Source organism: Cottoperca gobio, chromosome 4, assembly GCF_900634415.1.
Source record: "Cottoperca gobio chromosome 4, fCotGob3.1, whole genome shotgun sequence".
NCBI lineage: Eukaryota > Metazoa > Chordata > Actinopteri > Perciformes > Bovichtidae > Cottoperca > Cottoperca gobio.
The window spans coordinates 22,227,883-22,254,649 of record NC_041358.1 but is presented as its reverse complement, the minus strand read 5'-3'; the positions used below and the strand labels follow the sequence as shown (position 1 = coordinate 22,254,649).

The 26,767-nt window shown below is 39.5% G+C and overlaps 2 protein-coding genes and 1 pseudogene across 2 annotated transcripts; 1 reads left to right on the top strand and 2 right to left on the bottom strand.

The window, feature by feature from the left end:
• Positions 1 to 779: 779 nt before the first annotated feature.
• Positions 780 to 5,251, bottom strand: LOC115007385 (ras-related protein Rab-11B-like; annotated as a pseudogene).
• Positions 5,184 to 15,892, top strand: LOC115007383 (signal-transducing adaptor protein 1-like). Its single transcript, XM_029430222.1, has 13 exons — positions 5,184 to 5,291; positions 9,784 to 9,855; positions 9,978 to 10,097; positions 10,186 to 10,242; positions 10,352 to 10,503; positions 11,140 to 11,271; positions 11,899 to 11,968; positions 12,309 to 12,411; positions 12,616 to 12,705; positions 14,101 to 14,175; positions 14,322 to 14,369; positions 14,652 to 14,786; positions 15,234 to 15,892. Exons 1-13 carry the CDS (start codon positions 5,214 to 5,216, stop codon positions 15,296 to 15,298), a joined length of 1,197 nt encoding a protein of 398 aa, XP_029286082.1. The 5' UTR covers positions 5,184 to 5,213; the 3' UTR covers positions 15,299 to 15,892.
• Positions 15,893 to 16,039: 147 nt separating this feature from the next.
• fsd1 (fibronectin type III and SPRY domain containing 1) lies at positions 16,040 to 25,396 on the bottom strand. The gene is made up of 13 exons (XM_029430221.1): positions 25,144 to 25,396; positions 24,247 to 24,342; positions 23,992 to 24,123; positions 23,115 to 23,216; positions 22,369 to 22,391; positions 21,821 to 21,942; positions 20,270 to 20,479; positions 20,093 to 20,191; positions 19,482 to 19,629; positions 19,249 to 19,331; positions 18,331 to 18,582; positions 17,999 to 18,087; positions 16,040 to 17,906 (listed from the first exon to the last, which is right to left on the bottom strand). The coding sequence occupies exons 1-13, from the start codon at positions 25,384 to 25,386 to the stop codon at positions 17,796 to 17,798; spliced, it is 1,710 nt and encodes a 569-aa protein (XP_029286081.1). The 5' UTR covers positions 25,387 to 25,396; the 3' UTR covers positions 16,040 to 17,795.
• Positions 25,397 to 26,767: the final 1,371 nt, after the last annotated feature.

Sequence of the window (26,767 nt, the reverse complement as noted above, 5' to 3'; positions counted from 1 at the left end):
CTAGATGGCTGTGTTAATGAAGATCTGTCTGTTTTCTGCGCTGCACTACTGCTCACGTGATCGAGTGGTCGAGCGTCAACATTACAGTATAGATGCTATGATATGGCTGTTTACAGATTATCCTCTTAGTCCAGAGAGGATGAGGTGTCATTACTATAAATCTGTTTTTGACCACTTCTGTATGTATCCGTTAATCCTGATGGAAAAACAACTGCTGCTGATGTCAAGTGTTGCTCTCGTGGAGACTCCCAGAATCTCCTCATCCCATACATTGCATTAGGGAAAATATAAGCAGCTTTAGTTCTAAAAACACTTGTTCCATATGCTGCTGAACAGTCTCAGCTCTCCAGAAACAAAACACTAAAGGATTCAATGTGGGTGTTGATTAGTGATTAAAACTGGTAGAAGTAATACGATTTTTTTACTTGAGTAAAAGTAGCAAAACCACAGTATATAATTACTCCATTAGGAGAAAAGGTCATGCTTTCCAAAGCTGTTTTTAGTAAAGGCTCAACTGTCAGTAAAATATACTTTAATAGTTTAATCTGTAACACTTAATCGTATTTTATAAATTGATAACTGCTAAAATTTTGATCTGAAAACTTAACTAAAGCTGTCAAATATAGTGTATGTAAAGATATAAACTACCATACAATAGAGGTACTACAATTAAAATGCAAGTACCTCAAACTTTTACTCAGGTACAATACTTTAGTAAATGTATTTATATTCTCTGCAGCAACTTGAGAAAAACACAATTTTCAATAAGAACACATTCATTTATTACTTTAGTCAAGAATTTTATTGTAAATTTATACAGTTTTAAAGTAAAACAATGACAACTTAAGCCAAATATTCTTCAATAAATACATAAAGAGGATATTTTTGGCATGATAACTTATCTGATGTAAGAAGAAAGTTAGCGGAACCATGCTGTCAAACGTGTAATACTGCTCTCACCAGGTTGGAGTAACTGCCTGTAGTTTATTTACACAGCACCATCTAGTGGTAACCACTGAAATGTATTTCACAACCACACTGTACACCAGTTTCAGCTCAAAACAACTTCACAGGCTTCATCAGGGCAGCAGCAGCGACCACCTCGTTCCTGCATTGAAGCGACCTTCACATTGACTCCATGGACGACTCGACTAACCACGTGACATAAAGGCTTCTTTAAGTTTTCTTTCATGGCAGAAGAGAAGAGCACAAGTGAGTTCAAAAGTCGTATAGAAAACAGAATGAAAGGTAGAAAGAAAAAAAAAAAAAGAAAAGGATAGAGTGACAAGGGAGTTGGCCGTGAGCAGATCAACGGGAACAAAAAGTGCACAGGTGATGTGATGTGGAGGATGAGTGTCATGGAGTTTAGAGTCACAGGCTCTGGCAGCACTGGAGTTTGTTGCCCCTCTGCCCGTCAGTGGTTGGAGGGACACTGATGTCCACTACATTGTTGCCCGGAGAGTCATCGTGTGCAGATCGGTCCGCTATCTGCTTCTGTGACACGATGCGGTAGATTTCTGCAGAGGGAAATTCAAGAAAGAAAGTGATGCTCTTGATTTGTTTAAACGTTTTATAAATGGTTTCATTTATCTGTATATGTAGCTGTGACACTGGTGTATATTCCCATTTGTAGGAAAATAAAACCTTGCAGCCCCATATCAAAATGGCAAAACTGTGTAAAATGGTAATACAGGTCCCATAAGTCGCAAAAAAGTCAAACAATAGTATGTCATAAAAAGATCATTATGTCATGACAAAAAGTCATAGTATTGTATAGTAAAAAGTCTTAAGAGACGCATAATAAAAGTATTAAGTCAAAGCAAAATTGCTGATTTGTTTTTAATTCTACAACTTTGTTCAAATAATGACGGTGAGTTGGTTACTTCCACCCCTGTATATTAGTCATTAGTATATTAGTCATTAGTATTAGTCATTAGTATATTAGTATTAGATAACCTGGTGAAGTTAGTTCACAATGACAAATATAAAACTGAAGCGTCTTGCTTATTTGTTTCTTTGTTGCCAACAACTGTGAGCACAATACCAAATGATACCAAATGATATTATATTGCAAATGACAGACGTGCATCATTGAGATCCATATCATTGACAGTACATCATCAGAAAGGCAAAGAGTCTTGCTCTTCCTACCTGTTAAAATGCTCTTGAATGCTTCTTCTACATTTGTGGAGTCCAACGCTGATGTCTCAATAAATGAGATAGTGTTTTTTTCTAATGACGGGAAGAGAAGAAAGAAACATTTTAAAAACACATTTTACGGAACATGTTTTACAGATATAAAACTGGCTTGGCTTGCTTTATAACCGTGGCGCTTGGTGATTCACCTGCGAAGGCTCGAGCCTCGTCAGTGGGCACCGCCCTGAGGTGGCGGAGGTCGCTCTTGTTTCCAACCTGCATGATGACGATGTTGTTGTCAGCGTGGTCCCTCAGCTCCTTGAGCCAGCGTTCAATGTTCTCGTACGTCAGGTGCTTGGCAATGTCGTAAACCAGGAGAGCTCCAACTGCACCCCGGTAATACCTGATGACAGCATAAACTAGATTAATACAATAACTACACCATCTATATTCCAGTGCACAACGCTAGTTTGCAAAGTACTCACGCTGAGGTGATTGCTCTGTAGCGCTCCTGTCCAGCTGTGTCCCAAATTTGAGCTTTTATCGTCTTGCCAGTCCACCTGGATGCTGCGGGTGGCGAACTCCACCCCAATGGTGCTCTTGCTCTCCAGGTTGAACTCATTTCTTGTGAAACGGGACAGCAGGTTACTCTTCCCCACTCCAGAGTCTCCGATTAGTACCACTGTAAATAAAACAATCATTTCATGGGTAATGGTACAGAGGAACCTCAAACTGCATTTTTTAACTTGAATTTATAAATGCACACATTAATGTGCCACATTAAGCCAAATGGATGATTTTCCAACTACAAACGACAAACATTAATGCTGACAGTTACATAAAATGTACTAAACTGCTATCATTAAAGGGTGCACTATAGTCAGCTTATCATTCAATAAGTTCAACAGTGTCATAATCTATTTTTTATTCCTCCTTGTAGTTCTACAGATTATATTTTTGGTATGGCACTCTTCTGACTCCATCATTTTCAGGCAAAGTGAAAGTGCTGACGTGTTACTCTCTTCTTTTTGTTTTGCGAAAACCTTATCAGACTTTGCCCAGCTGGGAGTAACGCAGGAAGAAGCTGACAAAAAAAACTGCTCTTTGGGAAATCTGACTCAACAGTTTCTCAAGGCCTCTGTTCCTGTGTGTTTGTAACGAGTCATCAGTTTATCTAATCGGTTTCCAGCTGCCACACTGGCCTCTTTTTCTAAAGTATTTTAATACTACCTAATAGAGAATGTCTGGTTACAGGCCTATTCCTGTATCAACTAGACTACGGTGATACCATTTACAGATTTCTTTATCCCACTACTTATGCCCGTATTTGACCCACTTTAACACAATCTAGTTGGCTGGTGTTCACTTGCAATGCGCAGGATGCCGCTCTCGTATATTTTAATGTGCAAGGACATTCTAGGCAGGTTAACCATGCACATATACTCTGTTTGTACCTACAATCTTAGATCCAATAATTGGCTGGGATTAAAAAAGGTACCGCCTGTGTGGACTGAAACTAGAAAAAGGAGTTTATTTTATGGCCCTTGGTCTTGGAATAACCTGCAGGCTTAAAAGACATTTATACCACAAACTGTTCTTGCTACAATGCATACACAATTGTGTCATGTATTGATGCCTTTTTGTTTGTATGTGTTATACACCATATGTGTATATGTAACCTCTACAGGCTTAGAATAAACAATCAAAAAAATCATTAAAAAAAGAGGTCTTTGGAGAAGAGCTAGAGGATTATGCAAGGTCCCATGAATTTAATAAAGGTTTGCACATTAATTTGTCAAGAAAATCCATGATAAGAAGTGTCGGTGAGTTGGTATGGAACGACTCAACAGCTAGTTTGGCTCTTGAAAAACATACAAACCTATATAGTGAGGGAGAAAGCTTCTGAATGTGTTAATATTTTCAGAAAAACTTTTGGTATTGAAGAGGCAATTGAAGTGTGAGGCTAAGGTGAAGGACATAAACTAATTTTATTGAGAGGAATGTGTGCCATACAAAATAAAAATGTAGTAAAATACAAACTAAAACAAAGAAGTACATTTCAACATTATAAGAAAAAACAATACAGTAAAAATCCAAGTGTATAAGAAGACATACTAACACTAAAATAGAAAAGTAATAATGCACAGGATAGGAGTTCTTGTATATTTGCATAACACGTGTTTAATAAAAGATACTAACAAGGTCAGCATCATCTTATCAGGAAACTAAACTCCAAGGTGTAAAACCACCATGTGACCAGTGACTCATTCTGATAAAGTCTATGATAGCTTGATATGAAAATATGGTCTGAGCCGTGCAAAAGTGGAAAGTACCTGAAGCGGTTACCTAAAAGAAAACCAAAACAATCAAGAGTTTCCTATTCATTGCTTTCATATGGAGTTAGTTCCCTCCCTCAGGCGAGAGCTTTCCACTACAAAGGGAACTCTTGTTTCCTTTTCCATTAAACGTATCAGATTACATGAGACCGTCTAAAGAAAATACGCCATCATATGTGATTTCAAAGTGTGATTGTAAAGGTTAACTTATTTTCAATGACAATAAAGGAAAATTGAATTATTGCAAAAGTAATAGCTCCACCCGTTTGAAATCATAGCTACTAGCTTACAGGGCTAGCTCTCCATACGCCCTACTTTCTGTCAAATCCGTGTAGCAAAACAAATGATGTGCAACCAACCTTGACACAATTAAAAGAAGTAACACATCTAAGTCAAAGTAAAAGGTTAAGTAAAAAGATTAATTTAAAAAAATGACGAGTCTAAAACAGAAAACAATTTGGCTAGCTACAGTTAGCTGCCACCATCAGCTGATATTAACACTGACCACTGACGTTAGCATAGTTAGCTAGCATGCTACCCTCAGTTTGGCTAGTTTCCTCGCTAAATTACATCAAACGAGGTTATCCATAAACTGTTTCTGTTCCGCTTACCTTTGAACAAGAAATCATACTCGTCGTCTCTGTTCCCCATTGTTTGATACGATCACCTTTCTGAGATTGCGGTGATGACAGAAAAATATTTCCCCTGCCCTGACCACAGTAACCAGGGAGCTGTGCCAAGATGACAGAAGACAATGCTGCGCAACATTGCGTAGGAAGAGGGAGTCACGTTAACGCGACGCAGTCAAGTGACTTCCAGGTAAGAATGAGGAATACGTTGAAGACAAGTAAACATGCATTTCCACTGTAACATTTAAATTTAGATCTACACATTGTCATATCCATTCATTTGTATGACACAAGACATTGATTAGGCTTCCTTTAATCATCATCCGGCTATTGTTAAGTACCCTAGGAATTTGCTTTGGTTTATTGGTGCATAGATAGAGACATAAATATAGAATAGAAAAAAAAAAAAAATATATATATATATATATATACACATATATATAATACATATAATATATATATTTATCTTATATATATATATATATATATATATATATATATATATATATATATATATATATATATATATATATGGATAGATAGGTAGATACTTTATTCATCCCGAGGGAAATTTAGGCATCCAGTAGCTTAAAAGACATTATACAAATTTTAACATTACACCTCCATTAAAAAGTAAGTACAAATAAAAAATTTAAATAAGAGATAAAGGCTGTACATTATAAATACAGATGTAAAAATACAGACTGTTATAAATAATTACAAAAGTAATTATACAACACTGCAATGGTTTGAAGTGTTTGGAAAGTTTGAATTGTTGGAATGTTGGACAAAAGAATTGTTGAGCCTGTCTGTGGAGCAGGACAGGGACAGCAGTCTGTGGAGCAGGACAGGGACAGCAGTCTGTGGAGCAGGACAGGGACAGCAGTCTGTGGAGCAGGACAGGGACAGCAGTCTGTGTAGCAGGACAGGGACAGCAGTCTGTGGAGCAGGACAGGGACAGCAGTCTGTGGAGCATGACAGGGACAGCAGTCTGTGGAGCAGGACAGGGACAGCAGTCTGTGGAGCAGGATAGGGACAGCAGTCTGTGGAGCAGGACAGGGACAGCAGTCTGTGGAGCAGGACAGGGACAGCAGTCTGTGGAGCAGGACAGGGACAGCAGTCTGTGGAGCAGGACAGGGACAGCAGTCTTCCGCTGAACATGCTCCTCTGCCGGGTGAATGTGCTGTGCAGAAGGTGGTGGGCGTTGTCCAGGATGGATGACAGTTTATTACATTACATTATTACATTACAGTTAATTTAGATGACGCTTTTGTCCAAAGCGACGTACAAAAGGTGCAAACAATCATGGAGATACAACTCCGAACAGCAAGAATCTTGTAAGTACAATAGCTTCAAATAGGTACAATCGTATAAGTGAACACTGTCTTCAAATAAGCCCGTTTGAAGTGCAACATAAGTGCAACATACAGAAACAATAGAATACAAATTCAACTATTAGCTATAAATAAGCCAAACTAATATAAGTGCAACATACAAAGAACAGTTATTTAGTTTTCTTCATTCACTGCGGTGCAGTCGAAACCGGTGAGTTTTCAGTCTGCGAGGGAAGGTGTGAAGACTGTCTGCTGTCCTCACATCAATGGGGAGCTCGTTCCACCATTTTGGAGCCAGGATAGCAAACAGGCGGGTTTTGATTGAGGGAAATATGGGTCCCACTCGTAGTGAGGGAGTGGCGAGCCGATATCAAGGGTCCTTCTCTCTCTGCCACTGTCCCCAGGGAGTCCAGCTCTGTGCCCACTACAGAGCCAGCCCTCCTCACCAGTCTGTCCTTAACTGACTAACTGACAATGAATTGTATACACCTTATAGACTTTATGGACCACAACAAGTTCTTCCAGCAGAGGGAGCCACTATTTCTTCCTCTAAACACAAATACCTGTTTTCCTTTAGGAATCTTGCCTATCCAGATTCAGTATGCACTATTCACTTGCAAGCAGTGGTGGAAGAAGTACTCAGATGTTGTACTTTGTACTTAAAGCAATACTTCAGTTTAAAAGTATAGTACAAGTAAATGTCTTGTATTCAAAACTTTACTTATGTAAAAGTACAAACATATATTGTACTTGTACTTGTAATATTATCATGCACTTAAAGTACCAACAACTATTATTATTATAATTATTATTATTATCATTAGCCTCCATCATTATTTTATTGTCAATTTTATATTTTGTATTATTAATCTTGACATGTAAAGTAATTATGTTATCAAATAAATGTAGTTGAATAAGGAATACAATATTTCCCTAAGAAACGTAGTGGAGCAGAAGTATAAAGTAGCCGAACAGGGAAATTATAATGTAGGATATGGTTTCTTTGGTGCTAAGCCCAATATTATAATATTTTATTCTATAATGGGCCGTTCTGCTAATAAAGTACTTTAAATGTAGTTTGATGTTCAAACTTGTATATCTTTTTACTTAAGCTAAAAAAAAAAGCAGGACTTTTGCTAGATATTTCTACACTGCGATCTATAATAATACATTTATAATGTATTAGTTGATTTATATTTTGTGTTATTAATCTGAATTGGCAAAGATACATGTATTAGAGCAGACTACAAAGTACAATATTTCCCTCTGAGATGTAGTGGAGTAGCAGAAAATGGAAATACTCAATAGTGATGAAACCTCAGAAATGTAAGAAAAGCAGTGGACCTAGTCTAGAATCTCATCTCCCATGATCCTTTACTTACCAGCTGTTCATAATTCACTTTCAATCTGACACTTTCTGGTGAGATTCAGCTGTCTGTATGAGAAAGCAGCAGGTTTCACTGCTTCATTTACAGCTCACACACACACACAGCTACTTGTTTATCTAGGTGAACTGCTTTGCCGCAGACCTGTATCACGACAACAACAACAACAACAACAACCGTGTATGACCTGATATCATGCATTAGATAAGAGACGATTTACTGCACTATGTGTTGCTTGTTGACAGACTCAATGGCTATGTATTAAGCTAATGCAAATAAACTTACTTAACAAGTTTAACACTCACTTACGCCTCCTTTACGGTAAGCTTGTTTGCCAGTTCATATGAAAGATATTTAAAGATCTGATATTGCATAGGCCTACATGTATTAGTTCCAGGAAAGAAGGAGCCCCACCTGTCGAAATCTTTAAAAACGCCCGCCCACATCAGATATTGACCAATCAGCGGCGAGGACACTGCCACCTGCCTACCTGACGCACAGGTTCCACTTTCATATACAATAAAGCTTTACTGCGGGCAGAAGCGGCTGATATGTTCATGTCGACATCTACTACATAGTCTTAGAGAAGTCTGTATCCTGCAAACATCGTAAATATCGACATAATGGCAAAGCGAGCAGCGCGACAGAGGAGCCAGCTGCCGACCTGTTACTATGAGGGGTATCTGGAGAAGAGGTCCTTCAAAGATAAGGTAGCTGATTTATTAGAGCACAGCTTTTGTTTTTCTTTGCAAACTCCATGAGAAACAAGTTTGTCTTTTATTGTGAAGTTTTCAGATCCTTTACTTCAGTAAAAGTATTAATACTACAGACTGTGAAAATACTCAACTACAAGTTAAAGTCCTGCATTCAAAACCTTAGGTAGAATTGTGTAAGTAGAGCAAACTACACCTTTGTAAGGCTTTGTGAATATTCATGTGTGTGTGTCTGAGAGAGAGAGAGAGAGAGAGAGAGAGAGAGAGAGAGAGAGAGAGAGAGAGAGAGAGAGAGAGAGAGAGAGAGAGAGAGAGAGAAACTAAAAAAACATGAATGGCATCTCAACAATGTGCAGAAGATGCCTGGAGGGATCTTCATTCCAGACTTAAAATTTAATTATATGTTCTGCATTTACTTAATGTATAAACTGATCTGTTTTGTTGTGCAAAGAAGCTCCACTTCACTCAGTATTCTAGATGGTTTGCCCTCATGAAGAGGAACTATAATTTGCAAAAACATGCAGCGTAATGACATGCTTAATTCTTTAAGTCTAGAAACCCTCCAGGTAAAGTCAGATTATGTGATGTTTTCCGTGGGCGGAACCACCTGTCATATAGTGTCTTGTAAATGATCAGGACTTTAACCTGAGTTTTCCAGACAGAGAACAGCACGTGGGTCTCTCCCAACTGGTTTGACTGCTATTCTGCTCATTGTGCCACAAAGATTAGAGATCCAGGAACTGACAGAGAAGTTAACACGCTAACAAGGAAAGGCAGATTTAGCAAATACCTGGCGAGCCCTGCCTGATAACAGAGTGTGTTCACTCCAATGAGAGCAGATAAACAGCACAGGTTTCATCCACAGTCTCAGTTTTACAGTTTTACTTATATTTTAATTAAGTTTAAGTTACTTTCTCTTCAAAAATCTTTTTGTACATTTTCAACCAAAAAGTGTTTATATATATGTTCTTACAGTGGCCACCCCAACTGCAACTACACAAGATATATGAGGAAGAAAATAGAATAAATCATAATAAAATACAAAACGGGAGTTTATTATTATTGAATTAGTCAATCAACAGAAGAATAATCGCCAACATAACTTAACTGCTTGGAAAACGATCTTTTAGTCACTCAGTGCATCTCTCTCTCTCTCTCTCTCTCTCTCTCTCTCTCTCTCTCTCTCTCTCTCTCTCTCTCTCTCTCTCTCTCTCTCTCTCTCTCTCTCTCTCTCTCTCTCTCTCTTGCAGACTTCTCGGAAGATGTGGGGCTGCCTGTGTGGAAACACGCTGTTCTTCTTCAACGAGAAGAGAGACAGTGATGTAAGTTCTCAGAGTTAATAAAATAAATCCAGATATGTGGATGTTTATTCATTTAAGAAAACAAAGCAAACATTCAGGAATGTTATGTCACTCCGTGTGTCTTTGTGTGTGTGTTTCATCAGTACGTAGAGAAAGTGGATCTCAGTGGGTTGATCTCAATAACAGATGACTGCAGCCAGGATCGTAACCTGGATGCAGCCAGACTCAACCTCCAGATGAAGGATAGAAATATCAAATTCACTGTGAGGGAATATATATGAAATATGTAAATCAGCCTCTTTTTTTCAGAGTTATTCCTCACAATGTTTCCCTCCTCCGTTGTGTCTACAGGCTCCTAATGCAGAGGCTCGTGAGCTGTGGAAGGGCTATATCCTCTCTGTAGCTGAGGTCGGTGGTGTATGACATTTAAAAAAAACTGATTTAAGTTTAAGATGACTAGTTAACATCAGACCTTTGTTTGCACAGATCATTTTAAACTGTGTGTGTCTCCCTGCAGCTGTCCGTACCATCCTGCCTCAACCTGCTACCAGGCCAGATCCACATGCTAAAAGAGGCAGTAGACAAGGAAAAGGAAAGAATAAAAAATGTCGCTCCACCTGCTGCCACCAACTCAGCTGCTTACATCAGCCTCCAGGCAGACATGCCAGCGTGAGTACAAACAAGACGTAAAAATGTTTAAGAGACAAACAGGTAATCTTTCAATGTGGCCAATAGAAACAGCTGATGCAATGATACAAAGCATGTGACCAACATTCACATTTGAGCATTTTGAAGCAAATTAAAAAGGTCTTGAGTATTTCAGTATTTGCTTTCCCTGGTCTCCTTGATTCTGTAACTTTGACCACTGCAAAGTAGATTAGAAAGCTACAATATGAACAGCATCCAGGACTAAAACATCCGGATGTGTCAGCCTTGAAGCTTATTGGTAAAAAGAGTTTAGAGCTTAGAATATTATTTGTTTTCTTATTAAAAAATATGTGATTTCTTTCTGTGGTTTTGCCAAATGTCCTAACTTTTCTAGAGGCAGTACAAACCTGCATCTGAGCCTCTGCGTCTTCACGTTGTTATACCAGCCACCAGTTTACTAAGTGGTCACAATGTTGCATCTATAACCCCGCTGAGCATTTTGAAGCTTAAATCAAGGCGACAGTGTTTTATATCTTATGAGGTATTGTCTGATGACGTACGTGTTCACCATCATCGTTTTTAAAGACCAGCTAAAGTCCGTTTTAGACGAGTGATGGCTGAAGTTTTTCCTTTTGTCTGTTTTCTGCCGTCCTGCAGTTGTTACTACAAAGTGTCTCGTCTGGAGGCTGAGCTGCTGCTCGAGAGAGAGGCCAAGAAAGGAAACCTGCTGATGAGGCCCGGGAGTAACGGAAACTCCTTCTCTGTCACCACCAGACAGGACCATGACGGGTACACACACACACACACATCACAAAGTTTAAAAACACACACACACTCCCACACAGATTTAATACGTAGGTGTACATACTTATCACACACGCTAAAACACAACGACTGTATTATCACTTAATAACGTTACTACTGAAGGAATCTTTTGGATTCTCACGTCAAAATTGATTCTGGAGTTTTTATATTTGTAAAAAGTTATATCATCTGATCGCAATAATACAAGACAGAAGAAAACTTATACAAAGTACAGAAAGTCTGCCTGTGAAATAGAACTGGGAGGCTAAGGATAGCTAGTAACTTGTCAACTTCAAAAATAAATTGTAGAAATTATATTTTGTGTGATTTTCCAACAATAATGCGTGACACAACTTTGACTTGGTATCTAGGATGACTGTCCGTCAGTAGCAATATCTCGGTTCTTTTGTAGGAAAAAACGTTTATAAAAATAGATTTTATGAAGTTGTGAGTCAATTCAGGATCTTAAAAAATAAGAATCTCAATTATTTTTCCCGCCTACACCTACAAATGACTCATCTTGGCACACATGTTGTTGTCTTGGACAATTAGTTTATTAAATTATTTCATTTGTGTTCTGATTGCCTCCCTCTCTCTCTCTTTGTACATCAGCTCTGTGATCAAACACTACCGTGTGAATCGGAAACACGACGGGGGCTTCGCTATTGAAGTGGACAATCCTGTGAGTATTCAAATATCGCGCTCCAGGTACTTTGTACTATATGAGCCACATATGTTGAAGGACTGAGGTGTCAGACAGGTAGAGCTATCAGTGACGAAACAGGAATGCTTTGTTGCCCTTAGATAATACATTAAACAAGAAAGCTGACATCCGCTGTGCATATTTATACTTTTGAAAAGTCTATATACTTTAAATAATCTTTGCCTGCATTCAACGTGCGTGTGTGCGTGCGTGACCTCGATTAGGGATTTTCTTCTCGGCACAATCAGTAATTAAACTCAATATTAACCGCTTTCATTTCCCGTTTGTTTTATTGTTCTCATGTTCATTCTCCGTGCAGGTCCTCTGTGCCACGCTTCATGATGTGATCACCTATTTAGTACAAAAAACTGACGGAGTTCTGCTTCCTCTCATCATGGAGGAAACCTACGAGAAAAACATCTGTACGTACACAACCGAGACATTTTCATCGTGCTTTCTTTCTTTTTCACTCTATTTATTTATTCTTCTCTGTTTTTGTCTTTCTTTTGCTCACTCACTTCATATTAAAGTCACCTTGTAAGCTGTGCAATTATTATTCCATTTAGCAAACATATATATTTACCAAAGGATATACATGACTAATTGAACTTCTGGCCTTTTTCCAGTTTATATTCAGTCTGATAAGGAAAATGGAGAGAGGAGCGTTCACCAGGCCCCGTCAAACATCGTCCCACCGAGTATACCCACCAAACCAGGTAGTGTGTTCATGAACACACGAACGCATGAATACATTCACATGTATAACTTCTGACACGTTTTGCCACACCTGTTTGCTTCGACTCTTTGACGCATTCAGGTATCTTGAAATTCCACCTCTACAGCTAATTTTGGACTTTTTCCAAAAAGTTAGTGACACGAAGAATGTCTTTGAGTTGACACTTTATACTTCCAGGAACAGCAACAGAAGTTGGTTAATTCACTTGAATTGAATCAGAGGGTGTGTCAAAGACTTGTAAACCATTGTGACAACGCTGATTCCCTGGAACAGTGCGATTGCATTGTGACTCCACTTACCGACACCCACCTCATGGTTGGCTTGTTTCACAGCCTTTGTGCAGCAGGTAGAAATTCCTTTACAGAGTTTGGTTTTTCTTTAGACGTAACTCAAACAAATGTGAACAAGACCTTGTTTTGTTAGCCATTATTTAAGCAGGTTAGCCCCGATTGAGATCAAGGATCTCTTTTTACAAGGGAGACCTGGCCAAGAATAGCAGCAACACAGAGTGTCAACACTATAACACATTTGAATTTTGATTTGAATTACATTCAAAATGATCAAGTGAAACATTTGCACAACGTGGACTCAATAGATTTCCCCATAGTTCATGCAGGGATATTATGTTTTGAAGTTTAAGATCAGTCTGTAGATTATTCCATGCAGTAGATGCAAAATGTCAAGAGAATTAAAATTGTGATTTGCATATAATAACATTTATAGCACACAAAAAAATCAAGCAACCCCCCCCCACTCCCACCAAACCCCTGTATGTGGCTCGGTTCATTTAACTTAGTATAAAAACATAAAGTCATTTAAACAAACGTATTGACCTGATGATGGCGGTATATGAATATGAAACTTCAGGGGATCACTTAAACTCAAAATGTCATGGATTGCCAATAGATGTTAAACATTTCACTTAAAACAACAAATATGAACCTCATGGTGGCACTAGAGGAAACGTCAGAAGATCACCAAAGTTAGTGGGATTCATCTTCTGAGGACAATTAATGTTTGTACAACATTTCATCACAATCCATCCAATAGTCGTGAAGATATTCCAGTCTGAACTGAAATAACCTTTATTATACTGAACATGCTTTACTGTACATGTTTACTGCAAACAGCCAGTGTCTATTCCTGCCTGTATGTGGCTCGGTTCATTTAACTTAATATAAAAACATAAAGTCATTTAAACAAACATATTGACCTGATGATGGCGGTATATGAATATGAAACTTCAGGGGAGCACTTAAAGCAGGGGATTCCTGCCCGCTGTAGCTTTTGGGTTACTGTGACAGCACCTTTTCTTGTGCCTTGTTTTTACCTTATCAATTATATCACCCCTGTAATAATTGTCTTGTTTTTGCAGTCGCTCCAATATTACCGACCCCTAGACCAGCGGCAGCACCAATTGGAGAAGATAATTTGTACCTGAATGACACACGTGAGTATAACTTTACTGCCACCAGGCTCATTAATCAACGCTTCCATCTCTCCTGCCATTTGCTCTTCTGTCACGCAAACATAAAACAGGTGTGACTTCATTTTTTCCATTGCTATCACCAACTAACATCTGTGTTCAAACAACAGAGGAGACCGCAATGGAGACGGAGGACACCTCTGCCGTTCCACTTCCGCGTAAGTATTTCCATCTTATCTTTCAATCTCAGAAAGTCACACCTTTTTTCTGTGCTGCAAAGGACATTACACAAAACAGGAGTAGTGACGTACAATACTACAATACATAGGAGTAGACAAAAATGGGAACATAGACAAAACGACAAAACGAAACGTGACGGAACAAAAACAAACATGAACATGTATGCATGTGTACGAGTGTGTGTATGTTTGTAACGGATAACGAAGACAGAGGACAAAACAAAATAACGAATATCATTGTGTGTTTTTGGTCTTGCACAGAACTGGAGAAAAAAGAAGCAAAGAAAGCAATCATGCCTCCAATTCCTGCTCTTCGCAAATGCCACATCTCCTCTTCCTTATCCGTAAACAGCCAAGATCTGAGGACGAGAAGCCTCACAGAGCCTGTGATGCAGAGTAAGTCCACACTCAGGGTTGTACAGCTTTTTAACAATACTCACTTAACACCTTCAAGATACCTAAACCAAAATAATCCAGACTCTCAAAGCCCAAATCATCACATCTGAATTGTAACTATAAATGCTAAGGGTCTAGTGTGAGACGCCAGGAAACAACAAAGAAATACGACAACAGGATTGTTTAATTTCAAAGAGTGATTGTAGATGAAACACCAGATTTTGTGGGAAATCAAGCATTTTTCAAGGGGGATATTTAAATGAAAGCATATTCCTAACCGTGAAAACATAACAGTTATAATTAAAAAGGTTCAAGACTTTGGACTCTGCCTTGGACGCCTTCTTTAGATGTGCAGATATGTTCTCCGTCTCAATTCAGATTTTGCTGTCATGTGTCATTTTACTTTATTGCCAGTAATATCAAAGCTAATTGTCGGATGTGCTCTAGTTCCTCTCGCAGCAATATCTGAGCTGAAACTCAAGTTGCAACAAAAGTCCAGGTTTCAAGAGTGACCTCTCCTGGTGGGAACCTCTCAAAGCGTCTGTGAACGTCTGCTCCTCCAGCACCACCAGTGACTCACACCAGTGCAGAGACACTTACCAGTCTGTCCCCGACACACGGGAGCGGAGAGCAGCTGTTTCCACCCGCTCCATCGCATCGTGGCTCTGCTCCTCCTCGTCGTCAGCTGGCTGTCGGCACCAAAGCCTCTCCGAGGATTAACACTTTATTGATTCGCCCGTCTAAGACGCTCGTTAGCGAATGAATCAACTGTAACGAGGGGTGTACATGTCACGTTATCGTCACCCCGTTTCTCTTCTACATTTTGCACATTTAACACTGACAACAGTGCAGATTGTCGTAATCAGATTTTCTCTATCATGGTTGTTTTTGTCTACTTGTTATAATACAACAATGAATTGTATTGTATATATTTTTACATAACTAATTTATACATGTTATAAAACCTGTATTACAATACAGTGAACTGTGAATGAAAGAAAACGTTAGTTAGGTTTACTGTACCTATTGTATGTATTATATAGATATGTAGTGTTAAGTGAAGTCAAACTGTCCCATCAAATCAGAACCAAGTGAAGAAGTAACGTCTAAAATGTGCTGAGCAACCGTTTGAAATCAATCAGTTTTATGATGTTCTGTACCGGCTCTATTTCCTGTGTAACAACCTTTTCTAAATGCAACTGACAGTTGTTTCTTACTTTGTTTTATTCCTCGCTAAAGCAGAAATCCAAGAACAAAGTGCTCCCGCTCCTTTATTACCTCAATGACTGACACATTATAGTGGAAAAATTAAACTATTTACAATAAATTGTGACATCGTGTCAGCATGTGAAATAAAGTTAAAATAATTTTCAACTTCTTTAAAGCATTGCAAGCTACAGTTATTCAGGAGATGCATACAGAGGGAGCAACATGGCAAAGCAACACTGTCCCCAGGTGTAACATATGACGTGGACGCTACTCAGAGGTCGGACTGTGCACAAAGAAGGACTTCATAAAATCAGTTTCTCACCCATTCGGACCTCAAACATAGCTAACTCTCATAATACAATTTGTTAGCTGAGGCTACTTGCTAGCTATTTGTTATATTTGGACTACTACTCAGAATGGGATTCCCCTTCAGCAAATAAAGTGGTGTTATAAGACGCATACATACTGTACAAACAAGCATTAGGGTGCAGTCAGGTCAATAAAATGAATACAGTACAGTCATTTCCAAAATCCTGAAGCAATATCTGATGACTTGTCTACGTGGAGTTACACTGATTAAAAACTCCCTTCTAACTTTCTGTGCAGAGTCTGTCAGATTAAACTCTCACAGCCAACACTGACTGAACTCAAACCAACAGAACCTCAGCAGGAGGCTGAGTGAAACGCAATAAACACTGTTAAGTGTGCATGTCTTGGCAAGAAAGGAAAATACAACATCCCTAATATCTGTTTTACTTAAGGAATACTTCAGCCCCGACATGTTCATTTGTATATCCATTACTCACCCTGTGTCGAATTCTTTGTTTTTCTCAGATGCCTCCACGGCAAACAAAACTATATCAAAACATCCATTTAGAAACTCTCACACAACTCACTGCACGAGTACTCCAAGTCTCATCTATCCAGTTGTTTTTACACTTCTTCCCAAACACATGCATTTTCCCTTAAACCTTACTATTTAAAACCCTTACGCGTAAACAGTACTTGCACTTGACTGTTAATGTGGAAGCGCATCAAGACTTTACTCCGACCACGCAAGAAATAACAATTCAAGTTAGCACGGGGTGAGTAATTGACATACAGATGATTACAGGAGTAAAGTATTCCTAAAGCAAAGTAGAGTTTAATAAATCCTGATTCAATGAAGTGCATTCTATTGTGAAGCATTGTCTAGGAGCGGTTATTTGGGTTAAATAGGTCGATGGGCAGATTCAGTAGGTGATAATTACCACTAGGCTACGTTACAACCAGGTTATAATGACACTGACACAATACGTTGTTTTAAATTGAAATAGGGAGACCTTTTCTAGCGTCACCCGATTTGGAAATGAGAAGGAAGGCACAGGGAGAGAGCAGACAGGACAGGCCTTGACCCTGCGCCTGCCGCTGCCTGCTTTGACAGTACGACTGACAGTTTTGGTGATGGCAAGGAAGGAAGGGCAGCGGCCAGCGCTAAATCTTTGCTCTAGCAGCAGTGGGACAGTGCTAAATGATGTGTAAAGAGAGAGGAAAAACTAGTACAGCTAATGTGTCCCAAGCAACAACAACAGCCTGAGTCCCACATCTGAAGAGGTCCGTCACTGACGGCGCAGCTGACTCACTTGTTCCCGAAATTATTTTTGTTGTTACGCTGGAACAGGCTAACCCATCATACTCCGGTGATGTTACTCTTCTATGATATGAGGCTTGGACCGCAGCCAGGGCAGAGGCGATGTTCTGCAGCGGTGACTGTGTGTTCAAGCAGATCTGGGAGGTGTCCAGCCGGATGAGTGGAGGGGTCTAGGTGAGGCTGGCGTTGGAGCTGCTGGTGCCGCTGTTCTTCCTCTGGCCGCTTTGCACCAAGCTGGGAACCTGCATACCTGTCAGTACTGAAAAACTGCCGTTCCACACCTGCAGGGGGCATCACATCGACAGGAAGTTCAGAAACTAAAAAGGTCACGGAACAATGGAGAAGATAACAGATGTGTTTGAACGTTTCTCACCATGAAAGCTGGTATAACTGGCTGCTGGAACTTGGTTTTGAAGGTGTGCATCAGCTGTTTAGTTTTGGAGTTGTAGAAAGACAGAACACCTGTAGAGTGTAAAGAAGGAAAATCACACACATGTACTATATATAGTCAAGCTGCAACTAACATGTTTTCATTGTTGATTAATCCGTCAAGGTAAATGAATCACTTAGTTTATAACATGTCAGATTAAAAGTGCCGAGAGGGATTGCTTTGTTCGATCAACAGTCGGAAAATAAATAAATATTAAATTCAAGACAATATAAAACACAGAAAATCAGCCGTTATCGCTTTTGTGTTTATCGCACCTTCGTCGTAGTTGACGTAGACTCCTACACGGTTTGGGATGGCGCAGTCCAGAGTTCGAGCCTTGTTGTTGTGCTTTGCTGTGAGGCTCTGCTGCAGCCAGTTGTTCAGGTGGATGCACCAGGAAGCGCTGCTTTTCCCCAACTGGTCGAATCGTCCGAGGCTCCGCAGCGCTACGCCCACGGCGAAGGCTTTGCTCTCCTTGTCAAACCTCACCTCCCAGTAATGCTGGCCGGCGTCGATCATGGTGTCAGCTGTCAGATAAGTCATTCAGACTTACAGTGTTAACACAGTCTGTTGTGTAGACTGAGAGCTGTAGTTACATCTGGCTTTTGCTAGTAAATACAATCTCACTTCAGTTGTGTGAAATGCATTTGTGTTGCTAGTTTTACAGGAGAAACATCCATTTAACATCATGCATTGTGTTTATAATGTACGTAATTGTGGAAGTAGCAACAGTTAAAAAGCAGGATTCAAAAGGATAGGATTTAAGTCGAACACAAGATTTTCCAGGACATTTCCCTTTTACTCTCATGTGCTTTCAATGACTGGAAAAATGGGTTTCCAAGTTCTCCAGGACATGTGGGAACCCTTAAAAAAAGGATTTGGTGCGAGCGCATGATGGGACAAAACTTGGCTGGTTTAAAAAGAGGATAAACATTATGAATGCAAAAACAACTATCTCTCCCCGTCAGGAGATAACGTTCATCTTGGAAGTTCAACAGGCTAGTGAACTAGCTTACCTGGGTATCTACGGGCTAACGTAGCAAGGCTAGCCTACAAACTCAGTAGCAGTTATCATGCAGCCAGAACGGCTGGTCTTCAAATAACTGTACATCTTTAAATCCGGGCTGGTGTGTTTCCCCCCCCCCCCCGAGACATGTAGAAATACATTTGTTGTGCTTCGTGTGTCCTCTCACCCAGCACTGTGTAGGACTCTGCTGTAAATCTGTCTCTGCCGGGCCGGGCTGTCGGCACTCTCTTAGGTGACATCAGGGCCGACCTGAGTACAGAGGAGACATATGGGAGATCACACACACACACACACACACACACACACACACACACACACACACCTTATTAGATTTATTCTAAATGACAGTAAGCGCATGACAACCGGACCTTGTGAGGTGTGTTTAGGCCTGATACATACCTGGCTGGTGAGTGCATCGGGGAGTTGGTTCGGGTCTTTTCCTTGCGGATGTCCTGAATCTTTCCTCCACAGCTGTCCCACTCCACACTCAAGTCCTCCACCTTCAGGTTCTGGTGGCACGAACCAGAGTCCAGTTTGAAGTTGAAGGCTGCAAATGTAAAATACAATCCAATATTCACATTTCGATCAACAAAGACGCCACAGTAACACACTCCTTGCATTGTGAAATAATAGCAGCAATACAGCTTTATAAAACCTAGTATTATACGACAACAATACAATATAAGCACAAACACACAAAGCATCAACATAAAGATAATTAGACGATGCAAATGTGAGAAAAAACTAATGAATTCATATCAAACTCAGGAGATCGTACTCCATGCAAAGCATTAAAGTGGATAATTCATTCAGAGTTTATGATAGCACTAAGAAATAAAAACATAATTATAGAGGCGTCATTATGGACATAAGTAATAATAAGAAGCATTTCAACACGTGGAAAGATGATATGAGATATGAAAGGAACCAATCTGCATCGTCTATTATAAACTACACTGAGAGGAAGAAGGTTTGTTTTGGACGCAGCCTGATGAACAACATATTCTCACCGTGGGTTTCTAGTGTGACCAGCTCAGAGAACTCTCCCGCCACGGCCTTGTTACACGCTCTCACTCTGAACGTCAAGTACCGCGTGTCAAAGCGCAGACCTGAGAATAAAAAGTATCCTTTATGAGTCAGCGCCATCAAAGTTCACACATCAAACTCCTCACAAATCCTCCTCCTACCGATGAGTGTGTGCTCCAACTCTTTTATCCCCTCCACCACCATCCAGGGGTAGTCCTCTCTGATGCGCGGCGGACCCTCGTGGTTTGTGCGTCGGTGCTCCAGTATGAAGTGGTCTATCTTGGTGTCGGGCTCCGGTAGGGTCCAAACTACACACACCGTGTTGTCGCACACCTGGCACTCTGAGACCTGGATCTCTGGAGTAGCGGGAACTGGAGGGAAGAGACGGTTTGTCTGTTACAGGGAATATCCAAAATCCTAAAAAGATTTTCCAACCTTTATTTGCACATCTTTAGTACTTTTACAGAACAATATTTGCAGCTTTCTACAAATAAAAACACAAAATAGAGCATGAGGTGTTTCTCATTTTTAGATAAAAACATATTTAAATTAAAGGAAATGTATACATTTTCCACCTCTCCCAAATATTCTTCAAATTTAATTTCACACTCAGTATTTGAAATAAGTATTTTAATATGTTGAATGTAAAAATGTAAATCATTTTTAATGTTATTTCGCTACAGAAACAGCTGTTGTGTGAAACAATGAATATTGAGAGATGAGCTAATTTAAAATGATTATTTAAAAACCTTTTAAAAAATAATGAATTAAGTTCATAATGTATCCTAAAGTGAGCAGTCACATGGGCAGAATAACAGTTAGCATACACTTTAGCTTAAATGTTAGCAAACAGTAGTATAGTAACACATCAATCAGAGCTGATGAATGTTAATATCTGTCTCTTTAGCTGCTAAACGTTCAGCTATTATCACAATAATCTGTTAGTTTAGTGTTGAACTTGTGGCGTACAGGCTGCTAGCAATGCGACGCAGCATTACAGTAAAAACGTGGGCCGTAAAACCACACCAGTGCATTTACAGAGGTTAACAAGCCTCACACAGCTGCAGAGTTACGTGATGATACTCTGTGGCTTTATCGCTTTGAGCGTCCCCTTTCACATCACACGTAGTCATTTAGCTGTTAAAATAATGATGAAAGTGGAGCTTATTGAAAGCAATGGAAAAGTTGGCTTGTTTCCCACAGAGCCATTGTTTGGCTGTGATTAGACTTTGTAGCAGTGTATGGTTACAAACAAAAGTTAAGGCGGTGTGATTATAACTGATCTATTTCTACTGATTTGTCTACAAATATATGAAAAAATTAACATAAAGTATCAAAAGTAAATGTACTGTAGAATTCACCATCTCATAGTGTTGTATATAGATTTAGAACTGGATGTATTAGTGTGTAATAAATAGCTTTTTCCTATTGCAACTGATGGAGGTGGAGCTAACTTAAACTACTTTTTTAAACTGTTTCTATGTACAAAAAGCCAGAATCTTATAAAGACAACTCCAGCTTTAATCGGGTCCTTAAAACCTTATTTTAGTGCAGTAAGAATTTTGAATTCAAATGAACCCGTCCATAAAGTCCCGTCTGAAATGTAGAGGAGCATGAAATGGAGATACTGAAGTGAAGTCCTGGTGTGAATGTACTTAGTTACTCTGCTGTCGTCACCGTCTGTATGTCTTTGTATTAAAAGTGGAGCAGACCTGGGAGAAACTTGAGTCCCTGCAACACCCCCCTCTCTTGGCTGAAGTCCACCATCAAGTGACTCATGTTGTCACTGGCTTTAGCCTTCAGGGAGAGTCGAAAGGCTGGAGCCATTGTCACGCTGCGGACAAAGAGAGACACACACACACAAACACACGGAGTGGAAACAAGCGTGGTCCATTATTTAACTGGATCAGGAGCAAAGAAAACAGGTGACTCATTCTAATACTGCTCACTAAGGAAAGGCCACTAACTAGACTTCTGGTACTACCACTGAACTAATCGATCTAATCAACGTTTTAAAGCGAAGCTAGAGAGGGATATCATCCAGGGACAGGGGGTGGGGGGTGGGGGTGACACAGGATGGTACAGACTTGACAGGACAGTGGGAAACACAAATACAAAAGACTCCTCCATAAGGCTTATTGTCCACAAAATGGGTGTGGTGGCTACGTGTTTTGAATGCATGCATGCCACATTATGATGTCGCTCAATGGTTACAGGAGGCTACGACAGAAGGGAAGCAATAGATGGCTGAGTACTATACCTATCCTTAATGTCTTTGGCCGCCTGGAGAGGAAAAGCAGAGAGGGAAAGGAAAAAGAGAAGAGAGATACGGAGCGAAGAGAAAACTGAGTTGTAGCCCATCATGTTGACATTTAACATAAAAAGTCACTGGTGGCTGTGTTCAAATAAATGTTAGTTAAGACACCGCTGGAAGGAACATATTCAATTATATATATATATGGACTGAAGTCTACCACCAGGTAGAGCTGTACCGAATAGTTTGAAGCTTCCAAGCTACGACATTCGAATTGTTAACCCTCTGGCATGACTTGACAAAAAAATTAAAGGGGCGGTGTGAGGTCCAAAAAGGTAGTTTTTGTTGCATTATTCTGTTTAAACTGGGAATTTCTGCACAGTTGCAGATAAAGATTAGGCTACACTAATATTATTATAATATTTGTAGAATTAGATTCCAGTGGTGGACGTGTAGGATTGTTTCTAACTCAGAAAACGCAGTAAAGTGAGGAAAGAAATAACTAATTATATTCATTAGAAATGTATTTAAACCAACTCATATAATCCGATTAATCCCTTTTAGGGTGATGACATCATCAAATATGACAATAGATATTCAAAGCTTCATTCGAAAAACCCTCGGTAAAACCTTTGAATGTTAAATAACATTACATTTGGTACAGCCCTACCATCAGTCATCATCAATGCAGTTACAGCGAGCAGAGGGAACAGTGCAGCGGCGTTACATCAGAGGTGGCGTGAGTCAGTTACCTGATTGAAACCGTCCGTCTCGGAGGAGCAGAGCGTCTGATTGGCCAGCTCCAGCAGCTCCTCTGAACTCTCCAGGGCTTTGGAGCAGGCACTCAGCTGACTCTGAGGAAGTTACCAACCCACAGTCAAACAGGGAACATCTTCTAACTCTTACATGTTTGTCTTTAGTATAATGGGACTTCTGTGTTTTCTGCAGAAGCCGTGGAGTTCGCTGCATCATTTGAGAGTCATGTCTGAGTCCTGAGGCTGCAGAGGTTTAGACTAAACGCTTTGAGAAGTATACAGTCAATGGTATTTATAATAACACCTTATTTTCTGTGCATGTTAACTGAAATAGTTGCTGCAAAAAAAGCTCCTGAAAAATCATTTGGTGACAGAGCCAATTTGATTTAATTTGAATTTAATTGTATAATAAAATATATCTCCAGATGATAACCAGGTGACCTAAAAACACATTTTGTAATTTAAAGAATGTGTTTATTTGGTTCATTTTCTTTGTTTAAAATGTGTGCATTCAGTCATTTAAAAATAGGTCAGCAACTAAAGATTATTTCCTATTTTGATTTATTATTTTTCTCAATTAATCATTTGGTTTATAAAATCTCAATCCCAGTTTCTCAAAGTGATAAAATATCTAGTTTTGTTAGTCGAAAACCCAAAGATATGCATGAAAAATGACTTGATGATTGATCGATAATACTCAAATCTATCAGGCATCATTCATTTGGTGGCAAGAAACTTTTTCACATTTGCTTATTGACTTGACAATAAATGCAGATAACAGATAAGCTTGTATAAACCTTTAGCAATTAAATAAAAATACATGATTTCTATTATTTTACAAGTCTAAAGAAATGCAAAAGACATCAGCTGCTACCTGAAGCTCGTATGTGCGGCTGGCTTTCTCCTGTTTGATGCGAGTCACCATGTTTTCCTTCATCTCGTCCAGGACGGAGTGAAGGGCGGTGAACTCAGACTCCAGGTCCACCTGGACACTGTTGGAGTTTGTCTGGTGCCACAACAAAAAACAAGTGAATACAGGAAGTAACCTTTTCTGTAACTGGGTGAATATACTGACTATCAAACTGTGTGCAGCCAGGATAACATTTTGTTCATCATTTATCTTTTGTACCTCTAAGTTGTCGAGGTTCTGTTTCAGAGTACAGGTGAAGTTTGAAATCTCCTCATTCTTCATGGCCAGCGTGTGTGTGATCTTACGCAGAGATTCCTAAAGAAAAGACAAAATCCAACTTTTAAAGAGTCAACATTTTGCTATTCCTGAGAAAAAGACAAAATCTGATCCCAAAGTACAGTTCAATATTCTCTATCAGTGGCTTCAAAGCCTGTGGTATTCAGTAGAGGACTGAATGTTTCTTTCTCCTCTACGCAAACACTTGAGTGCATCCTCTGTTGGTGGAGGTTATGCTAATCTGTGTTAAGGTTGGAGAGGACACATGAAGGTTTAGGCTTTGAGCTCCCCTTTAAACATGATTAACATTTGCATGAGATCAGAGAGGGACCTAGCTTCATTGCACAAGGAGGGAGGACACTTCACGGGCGGAAGGATGCGCATTAATAATCTAATAATGCAGCTCTAAAACAATTGAACAGCCGGCTTCAAAGCACTGGACACACACTACATCGACTATTATACGGATCACACCTCTGATATGTCACCACTCCGGGTTATATTTCATCTTAAACTGGCTATCCCACAGTGAAATAGCACATTCACGTTGAAGGACTGTGCAATGTTTGTTGATGCGAGAGGTGATGTGCCAAGGCCCCCACGTCCGTGACTATCGATACATCGATAACAAAGTCATCGATTGCATGCTCAAGATAAAACCTCCCCTTCAACCGGACAAACAATGATTGCAATATAAAACAACGCTGCAAAATACGAGTAAGTACCGCATCCACAAACTCCTCAATCCTGCAGATTGTCCCCCTCCTTCCTTTGTACACTACGCCCTGCCTGAAACGGCTTCCCCCATCAGAGACACCTGTTCCTCCGGCTCCGGCTCACCTTCTGGTCCCCCATCTCGCCGATGCTCCGGCGCCGCTCGAGCCGCAAACACCGCCCGTATTTCTCCTCCTTCCCCCGGGTTTTTTGGTGTATTAGCACGGCGGAGCTGGTACTGATGCTGCCGGAGTGCAACGCATCCTCGGACGGACACCAACCACCAACGCCTTCGGGCCGTAGTGCGTAGCACGCATGCGGCAGAAGAGCATTCTGGGTGCTGGTGTTTCTGTTGCGCGGGTGCTGCATTCAAGTGCTGTCGGAGAAAATGAAAGGTGATGATACCATGAAGAGGGGATTTCATTTTGTGCTTGAAACGTAGTTTAGGGTTGTTAGCTGACTTTATTTCGAACAAAAAGGATGAACCCTTGTGCCTCACTTTGAAAAAGTTAAATATTTTAACCAACTTCAGTACTGATCATCACTATTAATTATTTTTCAGAATTTCAACCCTTTAAATGCCCGTTTGTTTACATACTTCCACGGTTGTTATAAAAGTCCATAAAACTTGAATTATTTTCTGTTTACTGAATGCTTAGGTTAAATTTCATTTGTATTTGTTTACAGTCTGGGATATATCAATCGATGATTAGCAACAACATTGATTTTGATATTTTTTTATGTGCAGGAAACCAGGGAAATAGCACGTGCTATATAACAAGTGAGGAAAGTGCTCAATCAGGTGGAAAATTATAACAACTAAATCTGTGTGACTGTTAACTAAATGTTTTAAAACAAACAGAATAACTTAATCCTATGTTGTTGTTTTTTAATGAACATTATAGGGTAGAACATAAAGTAAAATATTCAAAACAATTATTATTTTTTTATATATGAGATCCAATCGTAGAAAAACACTTTTGTGCTCTATGGATATGGAAAATGTAAGCTTATTATTTTGACTAGAAAACTTTCTAACCACTGCATTTTTAGCAGCAATATGAATAAACTTTTGATTAAATGTTGGTGTATCGCTACTATAAATATGTTGCCTATTACAGTAAGTTGAATGAATGTTAAGATACTGATCAATAAAGTAAATAAGTCAACAGCATGCTGAATCATTTTATTCTGTTATTTTACATGAAATAAAACACCATCATGTACTTTTGCTTTAGAGATAGCTGTAATTGTTTCCAACCAAAAGAATACAAGTTAGACATAAAATATTAGAGCACACAAAGCGATTTATCATAAGATAAGAACCATCTCTGTATGCCTGCCTTTTATTTTACAAACTGTTTAATTATGGAAATGTATAGTATTTAATTTAAAGCATGGATTAGTTATATATGTCAGCCACATCAACAACTCAACTCTGAGCTACAGTCGCACTAAACAAATGAGTTGTGCTAATTTCTCTACTTACATTACAGACAGGACCTACTTTCAGTCTCTTTGTTGAACAAGTTATACACCCCCCTGTACACATGTTTCTTCTTGTGGCCTTTTGTCTCGTCTGTCATGATGAACAGGTAAAACACAGACCCACATTATCTTACTGCATCCTTTAACTTCTACTTAGTATCACAAATCAGAATCAGGCTTTTTGCCAAGTAGGTTTTAACATACAAGGTCTTTGGTGCATAACAATAAACATAGTAGAAAAAATACAATTTAAAAAGCAAGC